Raw genomic sequence first — 17218 nt, 5'->3', positions numbered from 1 at the left:
GAAATATGGAAATGTATTAGGTCATATAGATTTAGGACTTTTTAGTTCTAATATTCCTCACTTCAAGGGGAAGAATGTGCCAATGTATGTCATGTATAGTTTTAGTGTACTTTGTAATAAATTCATATATTTCGGTGTAATCTGTTTCTTTAAAAAAGTGTTTTCTATCACTCAGCTTTTAGGTGCCCAGTTTAGTTGTTTCTTAAGATTGGTTTTTTCCCCCCCTTCTGTTTTGATTTGATATTCTTCTAGGGCAGTGGTTCTCAACCTTCCTACTGCCATGATCCTTTAATACAGTTCCTCTTGTTGTGGTGTCCCCCAACCATAACATTATGCAAGCGTTCTTTCACAGAAATTAAACTGAAACTGACCAATGGTGTGAAAATCCATTGTTCATGATTGTATATAAATTGTTTTTTTTCTGGGGTTTCTCAGTTCAGTTCTGCCTCTTGCTCTGCCGCAACTCCTGTGAAACTCCTGTTCAACCTTCAAAGGGGTCCTAACCCCCAGGTTGAGAACTGCTGTTCTAGGGGCACACGTGTTTCTTCATTCCTCTATTGTGCCCTCACAGCTATTCTGTGGGGATGTTTAGGCTGGGAGAGAGTTGATTGATCCAAGTCGACACCCAGAGAGTTTTTATTGCTGAATGTGAATTTGATGCTCTAATTTCTCCATCCAGCTAGCTGTCTAGATAATGGTGAATATGTAATGGTAATTGCAACATTGTGCAGATAATTAGTGTTTAAATAAGAAAATACTAAGGAATATGTTTTTTGGTAGAAAGGTTGAGGATACAGCAGGTGTTCTGTAAACTTCAAGTGAAAGGAAGAAGGCATGAAAGAATAATCAGTAAGCAGCTGACCTGAACGGACCCACATTGAGACTAGAGACCATGATAAAATGGGAGTGTTGTCAGGAGGAGGGTTGATAAGCAGATTTTAAAGAGGAATAAAAACAGCAAGGAGAGAAATAAAAGTAGAAAAAACACATTCATGTTCTCGGGGCCCTTCTAGAACCAGTATGGCTACCAGTCAATTGTGGGTTGCTATAAGAATATTTGGAAGACTATTCAGAAGCAGATGGGTAAGCCCTTTCCTTCTTTATCTCTCCATTTCAAAGGCCTTGCTGTAAAATACATAGCATCCATCTGTACTCATTGATTTGCATGCCTGGTTTCAAGGGAATTGATTGATAGATTCTCTTGCACAGACTTGACAATTAACTTCATAGTGAATACTTTCTTTACCTTTCAATTGTAATCTGAATTTGTCTCATTTAATGTGTACTCTCTTAGGAAAATGGAGTCTATATAATAGCAAAGCTAATTTTACCAAATAAGCAAAGGAGTGTTCCAACAACAAACTTATTGCAGGTATTTTCTTTTTTTCTTGCCACAGCATTTAAAAGTGATCCATGGTGACATATTATTTGTTGTTTTGATGTAAGAGACCTTTCCATAATTACTTTAATAATTTTCTTTTATTTCTGGTGATCTTGGACTTGATGGTTGCTCCATTGGAAATATTATCAGGTTGGAGAGGCTTTGTGATTAACATTAAAATGTTTTATGATAGGTTGTTCAGATTTAGCCCCAGAAGCCTTAGCCAGATGTCTGGAAGCAGTGACGAGGTGGCTCAAGTAGAGTCGCCTGAATGTCAGCCCTTCAAAGATGGAGGATCTATGGCTGGGAATGAAGGGTCTAAGTGAAGAAGTGGGTTTGCCCATCCTGGATGGGGTGCAGCTATCAGTAACTCACTCCACCAGGAACCTGGGCATGATCCTTGATGTCTCCCTCTCTATGGAGGTCACCATCTACACAGGTCACCACCTGCACCAAGCCAAACTACTAGCACCCTACGTGTCCCTGGAACACTTAGTCACAGTGATCCATTCGACGGTCACCTCTAGACTGGACTTCTATCATTCACTCTATGCAGGCCTACCCTTAACCTTGATCCGGAAACTACAGCTGGTCCAGAATGCAGCAGCCAGGATCCTTATAAGAACACCATGGAGGTCCCACATCTGTCCTGCTCTCAAAAAACTGCACTGGTTACCAATTGAATTCCGGATCAAGTCTTGGTTATCACCTTTAAGACCATACATGGTCATGGCCAAGTGTACCTGAGGGACTGCATCACTGTCTGTACATGCCAAAGAGTGCTACACTCTGTCACTTCCAACTTGCTGGTAGACTTTCTCTGTCCTGGTCCCCACCTGGTGGAATGAGATCAGGGCCATGCCTGAGCTATTGCAGTTCCACAGGGCCTGTAAATTGTATCGCAGTTCCACAGGGCCTGTAAATTGTAACTCTTCTACCAGACATTTGGTTGCGGTTAATGGAATCAACAAAATCTGCTCCTCAAAGAGATCAGGGCCCTGGCTGAGCTATCACAGTTCTACAGGGCCTGTGAAATGGATCTCTTCCACCAGGTATTAGGTTGAGGTCAACAGTACCAACAACATCTGCTGGGCCTCTGAGAAACCCCTTCCTGTGAACAGTACAGGTTGACATTGTCATAGTTAATTAGTGTAGGAATCTTTATGGGAAATATATATATATGGGAGTGAATGTACCAATAGAGCTTACTATCCAACTCACACGCTTCCCTCATTCCTTGCATGCAGAGAACTTGACTGAAAACTTGCCAAATTGGAGTATGATTAATCCTTGCAGGCCAGGTTTTAAAACTGGGATTTAAGATTAGAGGTACAGTTTACAGGGTGGGTTGGTGGGTGGGTGGAAAGACAACGACAAATCAAAGTGCCTGCATACAGCCATCATGGCAAATGGTACCTTGATCTAACAGAGAAGTTCAGCCCTGTGTATAACAGGAGCTGCAAGAAGAAACCTACATGGGCATGACAACAAGCTGCGCTAGTGCCTTGTTGTGAGGCAGTATATCTTGGATTTCTTCCCCCTGTAAAGTACAATCGATATTTTTCTTCTAGCATTAAAATGTACCAGATTAAAAATACATCAAGTTTTCAGTTCTCCTCGGTTACAAGCAGTTGCTTATACTGCTAGGCACAGATTGTTCAGGCCAAAGGCTTAGAAATCCATTAGTAATCCTTCTTCATTGAATTACCTGTAATGTATGCATTTTCTCTTCTCCAGTGTTATGCGTTTAGAGCCTTGAGATTTCTTTTCAGCATGGAAAGGAACAGAAATCTTTTCAAAAGGTATGCAAATAAAATATTAGGAAAGATTATACTCTACAAAGTACACTTTCTTTACAACAAAAAGCCCACGAGTTAATACTTATCTTTAGTCTTAAGTTTTAATTATAGACAATGTTTTCAGGCTGGTTGAACTCAAAATGAAATTGGGTGGTAAAATATGCCACTGTAATCTATAATTCCTCTTACAGAGAAAATATATTGATGCTTCAGGAATAACACTCATCTCAATAGCTCCATATATCAATAGCTGTAACTTTTGGTTTATTTATGTATTTAAAAATATTTGTATCCATTTCTTTACCAAATATTACCAGATTGGCTTTTGATAGGATAGATCTGGAGCCTCATTTCTTGTGAGGATTCTTACTTCAAAGGAAAACTTAAATTAGTGGAAAAGTATAATTGATCCAACCTAATTATTAGAAATGATAAAGTAGTAATTCCAAAAGTGGACTATAAATTGAATTGCGCCTTTAAAAAATTAAGGCGATATGTTGCATTACCTCTAATTCTGTGCCCCTCAGAATGGGAGATCCTGTGCAGCGTAGACTGCCCGTCTCTGCCAATATAAATCAGTGACATTTTCCATTGGAAGATGTATGGGAATTCATAGACTATGCTACAGTTGGGAGGTCTAGTAGAATCCTTAATACTTAATACATACTTCAAGGGCTGATTCATTGCCCAAGCAACTCATGTGGGTGCTTTAGACCAGGGGTAGTCAACCTGTGGTCCTCCGGATGTTCATGGACTACAATTCCCAGGAGCCCCTGCCAGCATTTGCTGGCAGGGGCTCCTAGGAATTGTAGTCCATGGACATCCGGAGGACCACAGGTTGACTACCCCTGCTTTAGACTAAACCAGTAGTGAAGCAACATATGGGAGGATGTGGTGGGAATTGCTGGTGCTTGAAATTACCTCTCAGGCCCACCCTGCTGTAAGGCCGGGATGACCGCAAGCCATTTCAGCAGTCATTTTCACTTCCTCCCCTTTGGATGTGGGGGAGTAAAAATGGGGCCAGGATCAGCAAGGGTGTCAGGGACTGCCAACTCAGCTTCTCCATGGCTGTGGCTGGCTCCCTTTGCAGTTCAGTTTAATATGAACTGTTAGGGGGACCAGACCACAATTGAGTGTTTAGCGGGGTCTACTGTGTAGCTCAGTTTGAACTGGGCATTCCAGCAGACTCTCTGCAGTATGAGCTGTTTGACTTTACGATAGATTTTACATCTGGAACTGTTTGAAATTTTCGTTTTATGCTTTGCAATTTTATGCCAATAAAGGTACTCTGAATCTGAGGTGTTTGGCAGGGTCTCCTGGGCTGCCCAGTTCAAATTGGGCAGCCCAGCAGGCCCCAAGCCAAAAAATTCAGCTTTCTAGAATTTAGTGAATGCAGATACTATATATTGGCACTTATATTCAGGATTATTGGGAAATGCCAGTATTTTTGTGGTTCAGTATATCAGAACCTGAAAAATACTGTTCTTGGGCTTTTTTTGTGTATGCCCCTAATTGTTAATGCATTCAACTAATGCATTGCACTATGATATCTTCACTAATGTAAACTGTTATTTTGGAAGATATTTATTGCAAGACAATTATTTTCAGGATGGGTAATGTAATTGGATACAAAATTTATTTAGATGTCTACAAGTCTGCTGATTTACATTTCTGTAGACTCTTTCCCACAGACTTATTTGAGAACTTCATAGATATTGGACATTACGTTCGAGAGATCAGTGCTTATGAAGAGTTGGTATCGAAGTTAAATTCATTATTGGTAAGTAGTAAATGTTTGCTGCTTGTTCACTCTAAAAATAATGGCAAACGTCTTCATCTGAATCAAGTTTCCAAACATGAGTCTTGAGGTAATTGCTTGAGATGAGGCAAGTCTCCAGGGAACAGAGTCGCTAGGCTATAATACACAAACAATATCCGCATGTATTCTTCCTCTCTGAATTTAGCACTGGAGTTGAATAATATGTTCTGGGTTGTAGTTTCTAAAGCACGTAGGTCAATGTTGTTTGGGACTTTATAAGCCAGAACTATGAGTAAAGACAAGACCGTTATCCTATCTGCAAATGTCACATCAATCAAATAAAGGTTTTTCATTTCTTTCTTAACCAGGAGGATGAAGTTAATCAAATTGCTGAAAATATTGAGAACATTAATCAGAACAAAGCGCCTACGAAATACATAGGCAATTACGCAATATTAGATCACCTTGGCAGTGGAGCTTTTGGAAGTGTTTACAAGGTAAAATTGCCTTTTGATACAAATGCTGTTACGTAGTTTCAATGAACAGATACTTTCCTGAACATGCACCCCTTTTTTGTTGATTTCTACAGTTTTTCCTCCTTGTCATAGGTTAGAAAACATAACGGCCAAAACTTTCTGGCGATGAAAGAGATCAATTTACATAATCCAGCATTTGGAAAGGATAAAAAAGACCGAGACAGTAGCGTGAAGAACATTGTCTCTGAATTAACAATAATTAAGGAACAGGTAAGTTTAAACTTGTTGTTGTTATTCTTAATATCAGTGGCCAGCAAAGAAAACAAGAAGTAAACTAAACTCAGAAAATTCTGTCAAAATAATTATGTTTTGGAATAATTTCTGCCTTTTAGAATGCTGAAGTAGGTGAACTGGTCTTCAAGTAATGTCCTTTTTTGCCTGTAACTTCCTATCAAAATAGAATTGGTTCTGTTTATTTTCCAATTAAGGTTAGTTGGTTATTGGTTTGTTTTGCAGTATTCGTGTAAAGAACACATAAAAGAACTCTTTAATTCTATCTTTTGTAGCCATAACTTTTAAGAAAAACCATACTGTAACACAGTCTTTCTCAACCAGGTTTCTGTGAAGGGCCTGGAAAGGTTTCCCAAATGAGTGGGACTTAATTAATTTTAATATATTTTTAAAAATTGTTAAACGTTTATTGGGTGATAAGACCATATATGGTCATATCATCCCACCCACCTCCCTCCCAAAGTGACAAATGATGGGCCTGGGGGATGGTGGAAAGGGGAGGGGCTCTGGATGAACATATACATGGTTACACTTCCCAACCATATTCTGCACAATTGGTCTACACTTGGGTTTTTTCAAAGCTTGAAGAATGTTTCAGGGGTTTCTCGACAGTCAAAAAGTTGAGAAAGGCTGCTGTAACATGTAAAAACAACAGGATAATGTTTTGTTCCTCTAAAACCAACAAAGCTTATTCAAGATATAAGCTTTCATCTGCAAGCACACTTCCTCAGATACAATTTTGTTCATAACTAGACTCAAACTTTGTTCTGTTCAGACCAGCATAGCTACCCAACTGAATCTGTCTGTGGAACAATGTTGCACAAACAATCAAACTGCAATTACCACCTTGATTTCATAAAGTATGGAACATAGAAGTTTAAACATTTTTATTAATTTTGGATACATTCCCTTCCTTTTCCCCTATAGAATGTATTACTTGTTAATGCTTTGTTCTTTTTATGGCTTCTAAAGTATCACAGCCATTTCTTGACCTTGGTGACCAGCATGGTAAACTTTAATTCTCTACCTTAAGGAGTCTTAAAGCACGTGCTTAGGGTTACATTGTGAAAGTTGATTTGCAATATTACTTTCCTCTGTGAAAAGATTCATATCTAGGCAAAATATAAAGAGAGATAAGACAATTTTATCTTCCTTGGTTCCTGTCACAAGCAGTAGATTCTCTCCTCATCTTGTACTTCTGTCCCTGTCTTGTCATATAATTTCTTTTTGTAGATGTTATAAACATGAATGTTTCATCTAACCCTGTGTACATTATTTTATTGTAGCTTTATCATCCTAATGTTGTACGATATTACAGAACCTTCTTGGAAAGTAAGTATACAAGGCTACTTTCTTAAATTAATTTATTACCATAAAAGGTTTTTAATATATTTTAAAAATAGGACCTGCTTTTTTGAAGTTTTTGTTCCAGCTATAGATATTGATATTGGGGGGCATTGGGTAATTTAACTGAATTTTAATATTTAACTGGAATACATAGTTTTTAAATTGACACCAGAATCTTGAGTGTGAACAATGAATGATAATTATTTCCTGACTACTCTTAAACCCATATCCAGAATAGGAGGTTTATATACCCTGCTGTTCTCTGCCTTAAGGTATCTCAGTGATTTACAATTGCCTTTCCTTCCTCTCCCCGCAACTTCCCTTCCTCTCCCCATCACAGTTATTTTTTGAGGTAGGTGGGACTGAGAGAACTGTGATTGGCTCAAGGTCACCAAATCAAACCCAGTTGTCCAGATTAGAGTCCACCACTCTTAGCCACTATACCATGTTGGCTCTCCATTCTGTAAAATGACAGACTTAATCTCTCAGATGCCTATGTGCTGTCAGTAGAGGTTGCTGAGAATTTTTTAGAAGAAGAGAAGAAGAAGAGTTGGTTCTTATATGCCGCTTTTCCCTACCCGAAGGAGGCTCAAAGCGGCTTACAGTCGCCTTCCCATTCCTCTCCCCACAACAGACACCCTGTGGGGTGGGTGAGGCTGAGAGAGCCCTGATATCACTGCTGGGTCAGAACAGTTTTTATCAGTGCCGTGGCGAGCCCAAGGTCACCCAGCTGGTTGCATGTGGGGGAGCGCAGAATCGAACCCGGCATGCCAGATTAGAAGTCCGCACTCCTAACCACTACACCAAACTGGCTCTTTACTTAGATGGTTAACTGTCAAATCAAAAACTGCAAGGATGGAGACATTTAGTTGTTTTTTGTGTTGAAGATCTCATGTCTGTTTCAGATTCTTTGATGTACCAGTTATTCCACAAGAAATGGTGGCCCTCTTGAGGTCAGAACTCCTTGTCTTGGGTGATTTCAATAAAAATGGTGAATCCAGAAGAACAGGATCTTTGGCCCCCTGTTGCCACCTCATGCCTGCTTCATGTGGATCCAGTTTACTGGACTAACTGGATCCAGTGAAGCACAATCTTTTAAAACAGTGGTCCCCAACATTTTTATCACCGGGGTCTGGTCAACGCTTGACAATTTTACTGAGGCCCGGGGGAGTAATCTTTTGCCGAGGGACATCGCTGCCACCACCTGAGCCCCTGCTCCACTTGCTTTCCCACTAGCGCCCCTGACTTCCCGCCGCCCACTGTGGGGCTCCTGCCAGCAGCAGCTACGCAGTGCCATGCCGAGAGGGAGCCCCAGCCATGGCGGCCGCTGGAGAGCATCAAATGTGATCAGCAGCCGGGGAGGAGGATGAGGAGGAGCCGCAGCCTGGTACCAACTGATCCATGGACCGGCACCAGTCCCCAGAACAGGGGTTGGGGATCACTGTTTTAAAACATTTCATACAACCCTGTAAAGAAGTGCTTTAATTTAGCGAGTTCGAGAAGGGACATTGGCCATAAATAGTTACATCTGCTCTGATATGTATGGTATTCTTATTATAGTATAGTGTTCTCTAGTCAGCTACTGCATGCAGAAATAGAATATTGTTTTGTTACTGCTCTTTTATTTTGTTTTGTATAGATGACAGGCTGTACATAGTCATGGAGCTCATAGAAGGGGCACCACTGGGAGAACATTTTCATTCGTTGAAGGAAAAGCAACAGCAGTTTACTGAAGACAGAATATGGAATATATTCATTCAAGTAAGGCTCTGAATTTATGTTAATTACTTTTTCTTTGTGCAGAGTTTGATTCCCGGACAGTGATTCATTTATTTATTGTTCCCAGGAGAACTGTAACCAAGAACCTAAAAAAGTCATAATAAGGGAAATGAATTTAAGCCTCTGTAGGGTAGAATGAAAATTTAGTACTGATATTTATTAAAATTAAAAACCCAAGTTTTATAGCATAGCCTCAATAAAATCAGTGCATACAAGCATACCAATGCCTCCACTGACCAAACACATTACCAAAATTACCATTTTGACAGCACACTGTGTCCAGAGTTTCCATGTATCCACTCACAAAACTTGTTTCTCCAATGCTAGGTTCTAAACTTACCTTTTGATAGTTACCGATATATATGGTTTGGCATTTATATTAAGGTTTTTCTTTGTTGTAAAGCTGTGTTTAGCTCTTCGGTATTTGCACAAGGAGAAGAGAATTATCCATAGAGACCTCACTCCAAACAATATCATGCTGGGAGATAAGGATAAAGTAACAATCAGTAAGTTTTGATTTTGTAATGTTAGCAACTTTCAGTAGAAATTTATTTCTTATCAGTCTGGACTAGTACATTTAAAATAAATGAAATGAAAAGGTTGAACCTTTACTATTATATAATCATGTATAAAATCTTTTGTTTTAAGGTTGCACTATATACCACTTGCATATTTACTGTGTACGCTTTTCAGTAGATGAGAAATAGTAAATTTTCCAGAATTATAGATGTAGTCTTTAAATTGTTTTTAAATTGTCCACCTATTACTTCTCCAAAGTATCTGTTAGTATAAAATAAATAATTATGAGGTACTTTATGTGCAAGGGTTGCCTGAGATCACTTGTTTGTGAGATCACAAGAGATCACTTGTTTGTGAACACATAGTGGAATTTTATTTACAACGAACTTCCTTAACCCTGATGTTGAGTTTTGTTTTGATATTAGGCAGTAACAGTTCATTATCTGAACCCCAATCAGCACCTGCATATGTTTTATTAACAAGGACTAAATTGGACCATTGTCAGCTGCATAATATATAGTCTATTTGGTTCCTGTGTAGTGCATTGGTCATGTTCATGTATAGGCAACGTTGTTTGAACTAAGTATTCATGATGTAAAACCAATTTTCATGACAGAATTGTGCTAGACTGCATCATTCCTTTCTCCAAGTCCGAAGTTGCCTGTAATGTCTCTCTCTGCTTATATGCCAACTTTGGTATTAAAGTCACCCATTATGTAAATAACATCCTTCTCAGGTACTTGTTTTAAAGTGTCTTGAATGGCAGTATAGAAATCATCAATTTCCCCCTTTGTTGCATCAGTTGTCTGAGTATATATTTGGACAGCTGTGATATTTATTGGTTTGGCACAAATTCTAATTGTCATGATTTGATCATTGATCATCAGAAAATTTCCTTTGCTCATGAGAAATTTTTGCTTGCAATGAAAGCCACGCCATTCCTTCTTATGGAATTGTATCCTGAATAATAGAAGGTAAAATCCTCCGACTGAAAGGAACCTTTTGACCAATGTAATTCACTGATGCCAAGGAGGTCAATGTTCAACCTGACCATTTTTCTTTTGATAATTTCCATTTTTCCTTTAGTCAGTCCTCTAACATTCCAAGTTGCTATTCTGTGTATTTTTGTAAGGCACACCCTTGCTTTCACCATTGGCAGCATCAGCACCTGGGGTTCCTACGGGATTTGCCCTAGGCATGTCTTAAAATCCAGGGCTGCTTGCTGCAGGTCCCCAGTCACTTGTTGGGTACCTTCTGGCCTGAGGGGCTTACCATTGGGCACCATATCAAAATCATTTGAGATCTGTACCGTAGGGATTTCTTGGCTTTTTTTTTTTACAAGGTAGGTTGCCAGGTCTTTCCGTCTCCAAGGTAGGTTGCCAGGTCTAACCCTCCCCATTTACCCAGGCTTGGGACCAGCATGCTCAGGTGTACATGGCTGAGTTGCCCAAGGTCATTAGGTGAGATTTAGAGGGCAGCTGTGTTGGTCAGCAGTAAAAGAGCTAGATTCAAATCCAGTTGCACCTTTGTTGTTGTTAGGTGCAAAGTCGTGTCCGACCCATCGCGACCCCATGCACCTTAGAGACTCACAAAAGGAGCTTTGACTTTTGAAAGCTTATACTTTGAAAAAAAAATTATCTCTTAAGATGATACTGGACTCGAATCTGGGTAAGCTTTTGTGGCTGAATAGCAGTTTGAACCTGGGTTTCACACTCTAAAGAATGTCTAGCCACTACATTACTTCCTGTTTCCAGAAGACAATGGGAAACCCTTGTCTTTAAATGTCTCCTTGCATGGATCCTGGCCTCTAAGGAAATTCTTCATTCAATTAATTTGTTGATTTGAGTCAGCTATGTATCTGTGAAAGATGGTTATATGAATCAATTTAGTATGTTATAGTAATGATGTCTTAGATGAAGAACAAATAAGCACTTTGGGGGAAAAACATTAACTTTGCTTCCTTTGGGGCAGAAGATCTTTCTGAATGTTCTCATTCCTCATTTAAGCTCCATGAATAATTAAAAGAATGTGATTATGAGCTTTGGAGCATGTGTTTAAGTAACTATGCACTTACTACAAAACACTTTGAAAGATGATCTTAAGGCTTTCTCCAATTAGTCGCTAAATGCCATAAACTGGAATTGAACTGTTTGTGGGAATTGTTTTGCTTGCCTTATACATTTCAGAAAGATGTAGCGGAGCTTAAAACCAAATGGGCTGTATTAGGATGTTTTAGGAACAGTAAACTACTTAGATGCTGTAACTATTACCTTTGAAGTGCCAATGACCCCATGTGCCTGCACTGTTGTTAGAGTTAAATCATATGACCTAGTTTATTTATTTGTTCCATTTTATTACTCCAAGATCCAAAGAGTTTAGGACTGCATACATATCTTCCCCATATCTTCCCCTATACATTTTTATCTCCATAAGAAACCTGGGAGCCAACTGAGTGTTTTGAATGACACTGGCTCACATTTAATGTGATGTATTTCAAGATTGTATTATTTGATAAAGATTCTAACATACCTTTTTGTGTTCTGTTTAAATTTGCTTTCTTAATTTGGGGGCCAAAATCGAGGGCAAAGTTGTAAATGTAAATATATAGATACAGTCTTTTCTTGGCCTCTGGCATAAAAACAGAAAGTCGAAGGAATGGGATCTATATGTGAATTAGGAGCACTTGCATATATTGCTTTAGGCCTATTTAGATGCATCATTGAGATGGTACTCTGTTACCTCTAATTTATGCTGTTTAACCAAATTAGTGACATCAAAGCATGAAACATATAGAAAAAGCTGAGGCGGTGGCGGAGGACTGAGCATGGCTGAGCACTGGGCTTGACCAGCCGCTACCAGGCTCATTCCACCTCCACTCACACTCTTGGAGGCGGTGCCAGCTGCAGAAGACGAGCAATGGTGGCTTACAAGATGAGCAATGGTGGCCTGCTCGTTGTACTGCCACCACCTCTGCTGTCCATCTTTCATGGCTGACCCACCATGAGGAGTGCAGGGCTAGCTATGGAAGATGGGCGGTGGAAGTGGTGCATTCCTTTTGCTGCTGTGGCCAAGGACCCTGGTCTCCTCCTGGCTTCATGCCAGGTCAAAGGAGCTGTGGCTGGGGGTGGGACCAGGTGCAGCATATGGAGGCAGCAGCACGAGCAATCTGATTCTTTCGTAGTTTTTTATTTTATACTTTTGGCTTTTATATTGCCCGTCCCTGTGAAATTTCAGGGTGGTGTACAAGAACAGGAACAACCAAATACATTGAACTATGAGCATGAAAGGGAATTGAAAGGGAGTTGATGTTGCATTTCCTGGTGATGAGGTCAGTGATAGGGTCTTTGTTGCTGGTCTTATCCAAAAACCTGGTGGAAGAGCTCTATTTTGCAGGCCCTACAGAACTCTTTAAGTTCCAGTAGAGCCTTGATCTTATTGAGCTTATTCCACTAGGTTGTGGCCACAGATGAGAAAGCTCTGGCTCTAGTTGAGGCCAGGTACATTTCTTTGGAGCCAAAGATTACTAGGTTGCTAGTATGCATGGAGCAAGTTGCTTTTTTGGGGGGGGTATAGCTAAACAGACAGTCCTTGAGGTTTGCAGGGCCCAGACCATGTAAGGCCGTGAAGGTGAGAACCAACACCTTAAACCTGATCCGCTATTCAATTGGTATCCAGTACAGTTGCTGGAGAGTAGGGGTGATATTTGGGAGAGTGTGCAAGCAGCTGTGTTTTGGACTAATTGTAGTATCTGGAACAGGAATAATGGAAGGCCTGCATAGAGCAAGTTGCAGTAATCCTATCTAGAGGTGACTGTTGCATGGATCACTGTGGCAAAGTGTTATGGGGTCAGATAGGGCACTAGTAACTTCACTTGATAGAGGTTGAAGAAAGCCAGCTGAGCTAACTCTCGTGATCTGAGCTTCTATTGTCAAGGAAGAATCAAGGATCATGGCCAGATTCCTGACTGATTTCATTGTTGTAAGTTGAGCTCAATTCAAGCTGGGAAGATATGCTTCCTGGTCTGACCCTTTCCCACCTATCTAAAGAGGTTCAGTTTCACGCGGCTCTGCTGAAACCATTCCGCTACAGCCTCCAGGAAGCTGGCCAAGGAATATTATTGGTGTGTGTGTGTGTGTGAAGTGTTGTTGAATAATTTCCAACTTATGGTGACCCTATGAGTTAATGATCTTCAGACATCCTATCATTAATAGCCTTATCAGCTACTCACTGAAGCCTAAAGGGATGCTTCTCCGGTACCCAGTCACCTTTGAGAAGAGGGACGGAATGTTGGAAGAGAACATAGGAGGAGCTGATTTGAGCTCTGCCTCAGAAAAACAGCAGAGAGGCCAGACAGGGGAAAGGGTAGCTCTGCTTGTTAGTTTGGCAGAGTGATTTGGCTTTACCTAGAGAATATAGTACCCAGTTGTTAGGCCTGTCTCTAGCAATGAGCAGACAATGTCACTCAAACCTGGTGGTGTGTTAGGATCCAACCTAGTGGTTAATCAGGAAAAGCCTGTTTATGCTGGAAAGTATTTAAGAAAAGTGAAACTACTCTCTAAATCAGGTTTTGTCAACTATGGTTGCATGAAACCCTAGGTTTTCTTCATGGCCCTGGAAAGGTTTCCCAAATGGTTGAGAGCTAATATTTTATATACATATTTCAATTTTGTTAAACATTTATTAGGTGATATGACCATGTATGGTCATGTCAATTTACTCCCCTCCTAAAATGGCCAGTGATGGACCTGGAGAGACCCCCGATGGGCATGTACACAGCTATGCTTCCCAACAATCTTCTGCATGATCGTACCACTTCTGGGGTTTCTCTAAGTCTGAAGAACGCTTCAGGGATTTCTCAACAGTAAAGAAAAAGGTGAGAAGGGCTGCTCTAAATAAATGTAACTCGGCCAGGTTTCTCTTTTGTCTGTCTGGAAACCTCTGTTGCTGATCTGTTTCTTGAAACCTACTTGTATGATAGCTTCAGCTTAGTCATTTTTAACTTCTAAGAGCTCAGGCTCCATTTAATCTAGAACATACTTGTCATTATGAAAGTCCACAGTAAAACTCTTCTAACACTGCCTTTCAAATGAATCCTGTCAGCTTTCTCATTGTCCATCTTTCATACCCATACATAGTAGTGGGGGAATTTCAAATTTTTAATATTATTTCCACGAATACTCCACCTTCATCTGGATCTGATCCAGTTTGCCTCATCTCAGCATGCACATGCAGATTAAAATAATTTCCCCTGTTAACAAAACAGGATAGCCACATCTGTCTTGTACAAGAAGACATTCATATGATTCTGTTTATACACCTTAAAAGTGTTCATGCACTATATTTCTTGGGGAAAATAAAGATGAGCCAGGTTGCAGTAAAGCATACAACCACTGAATGGTGCTCTTGCATTGTTTTTCATTACTGTACCTATTCAGTCTATCTCAATAGAGGACTGGAACAGCCTTTGCAACATGCTGAAAATAACACTTGAGAAACGTCAGCATTAAACAAAAGAGATGGGAAGAAAGTGGGGTTTCTTCAGCTTTGTCCACTGTAACTGCATCATCATCATTATAATCCTATTTTTTATCTATACATCTTACCAAATGGTCTGCAATACATGCTTTTAAAAAAAATTATGAGTACCATTAATGCCTGTCTAAGGTTTGTTTTCTTTAGATTATTGTTTAAAGGATTATTATGCATGTTTTCCGAAAGGGAATAAAATATTTGATGCAATATTTGATAGGTCAGTACCATTCTTATTTTGCAAAGGTGTGTCTGAAAAATTGCTCCATTTGCTTTGGTAGATTTCTTATATTTTGCAGCATAGGTGATTGTTGCAATTGGCAATCATAATCAAGTACCAATGGCCTTGAGCCATGTAAAATATTTTGCTGCAACAGGCATGTAATGTGTAGGGCCAGATGTAAACCAAATCCATGACTGGTTTTGGATCGCACCACAAAATAAACTTTGATTCTGCCAATATGAGGTCTGAGAACAAGCCAGCAACTATGTTCCCATTCTGCTTTTCAATTTCAGCATCTGAGAATGAGGACAGTTTCATAACAATGATCACAACAGGGTGGTCATGTAAAAGCAGCATCACAACTTGACTTGCATATCTATGGATCTTGAGGTCAAATATCAATAAGTTTTGCCTCTCATACTTCAGAAAGGTGGTCCTGTTGGTGTGCGTGTGTTTGTTTTTTACCACCCCCCCCCCAAATCATGAAGACTCTAAAAATGTTGTTCAAAATTGCTCCTAGGACTGGAGGAGATGCATGACAATGGCCCGTTATGCACGGCCGCCGAAACGGCGATTTCAGGTCACATGGAAAACATGGAGGGGGAAGAAGCGAAGCAAACCGCTTATGCACGGGACATGACGCAACGGCGGCAAAACCCAGAGTAACTGATTATGCATGCAGCGACCCTGGTGCCGCTTTTGGTTGCGCCCCGGTCACCCAGAAGCTGCGCTTCCTTCCGCGTTTCACTAGCGGCTTTTTCGGTGGCATGCACCGAAACTGCGGCCGGTTGAAGCTGGCGCCATTCGTTATCGGTGATTTTAGTCGCCGCCATTTCACCCCGAATGCGCGCTATCCCCCCATGCATAATGGGCCAATGACATGCATAGTCTTGACTTGATCCCCATTTTTCCAATTGAAAGGAAACTTGAAGAACTGTATCCCCACCCCCAGCCACTTCCAGAGAGAGCCAGTGTGGTGTAATGGTTAAGAGTGTCATATTAGTATCTAGAAGACTTAGGTTCAAATCCCTTCTAGGGCCAATCACAGTCTCTCATCCTAACCTAATTTACAGGATTGTTGTGGGGATAAAATGGAGAAGAGAATGATATAAGCTGCTTTGGGTCCCTTTTGAGGAGAAAGGCAGGGTGTAAATGAATTAAATAAAATGAATTCTGTGGGTCAAAAAAATGCCCACCGGTTTTCAGAGTGGCAGAAATATGCACGAATTATACTTGAAGCATTCCATCTGTCTAGCATACAAGTGTAAAAGCCTTTCCATCCCAAGTGACTGCTACATATATAATGTGAGAAACAATTAACAAATGTTGTTTCTTGTTATTTTCAGTCACAAAGCTTCGAAGTCACAAACAGTGCAAAATGCCACCGAATGAACATTATATCTTAATTTGAATTCCTCTTGAGGGTGTTACTTGTTCTGGCAAATGCCTCAGTTCTGCCCTTCTGTGATGTGCTAGAATCATCTCTCTGTGTGTATTTCTAAAATAAAAGAAGTATTTCAGTATCCACATGGCATTCTGTGATGATCTTTCCACAGGGCTAATATTTTAGATAGTGTTAAGAAATCCATATGTTTGAAAACATCCTACATCAGACTTTTATTATTAAAATATCCATCCAGTCAAATTGACAGTGGCGGCAATTTCTGAATTAACATTCAAACAAAAACAAACACTGAGTGAGAAGAACAAGAAAAAAAATGACACACAGCATCAGATTCAGCTGTGTGTGCTTGCCTGTGCACCAATGTCTGCGCCTCCCCCCCCCACGGTGCACCGCTGGCTGCGTTGGGCGCAAATGGCCGCTTAAGATGCCAAAGCACCCAACCCTATCTGTGGCCATAACTATACAATTCATTTCCCCCCAGTTACATCCCCAATTGGAGTTGACAGCCGTGGTGAAGGAGTTCTATGCTTTGCAGGCCTATGTAGGCCTGGTTCTGGTTGGGACGGTGCTGTATCAGGGGAAGGGACATCACACGGAGTCTACAAGTACATGCTAAGCTTTCCCAACAGGGCAAAGAGGAACTATTCAGAGCTGTTTCACATCAGGAAAATGGCCTAGAGGGAAGCCTGTTCTCTCTGGGTGCCACGGTA

The 17218-nt window shown here is 40.4% G+C and overlaps 1 protein-coding gene across 8 annotated transcripts in view; it reads left to right on the top strand.

The window, feature by feature from the left end:
* NEK10 (NIMA related kinase 10) overlaps positions 1–17218 on the top strand; it is a 94579-nt gene that overhangs the window by 19896 nt on the left and 57465 nt on the right. For all 8 annotated transcript variants that reach the window (XR_013225300.1, XM_077302905.1, XM_077302901.1 and 5 more), the window contains 8 exons: positions 1295–1372; positions 3119–3183; positions 4858–4960; positions 5308–5436; positions 5548–5685; positions 6993–7038; positions 8693–8814; positions 9236–9338. Coding sequence is in view for 7 of the 8 variants with exons in the window: in XM_077302905.1 (XP_077159020.1) it covers positions 1295–1372; positions 3119–3183; positions 4858–4960; positions 5308–5436; positions 5548–5685; positions 6993–7038; positions 8693–8814; positions 9236–9338 (784 nt within the window). In the remaining variant the exon portion in view is untranslated. The remainder of the gene's footprint in view (positions 1–1294; positions 1373–3118; positions 3184–4857; positions 4961–5307; positions 5437–5547; positions 5686–6992; positions 7039–8692; positions 8815–9235; positions 9339–17218) is intronic.

This window comes from Paroedura picta, chromosome 11 (assembly GCF_049243985.1).
Source record: "Paroedura picta isolate Pp20150507F chromosome 11, Ppicta_v3.0, whole genome shotgun sequence".
Taxonomy (NCBI): Eukaryota; Metazoa; Chordata; class Lepidosauria; order Squamata; family Gekkonidae; genus Paroedura; species Paroedura picta.
This window is presented reverse-complemented; position numbering and strand designations above follow the sequence as displayed.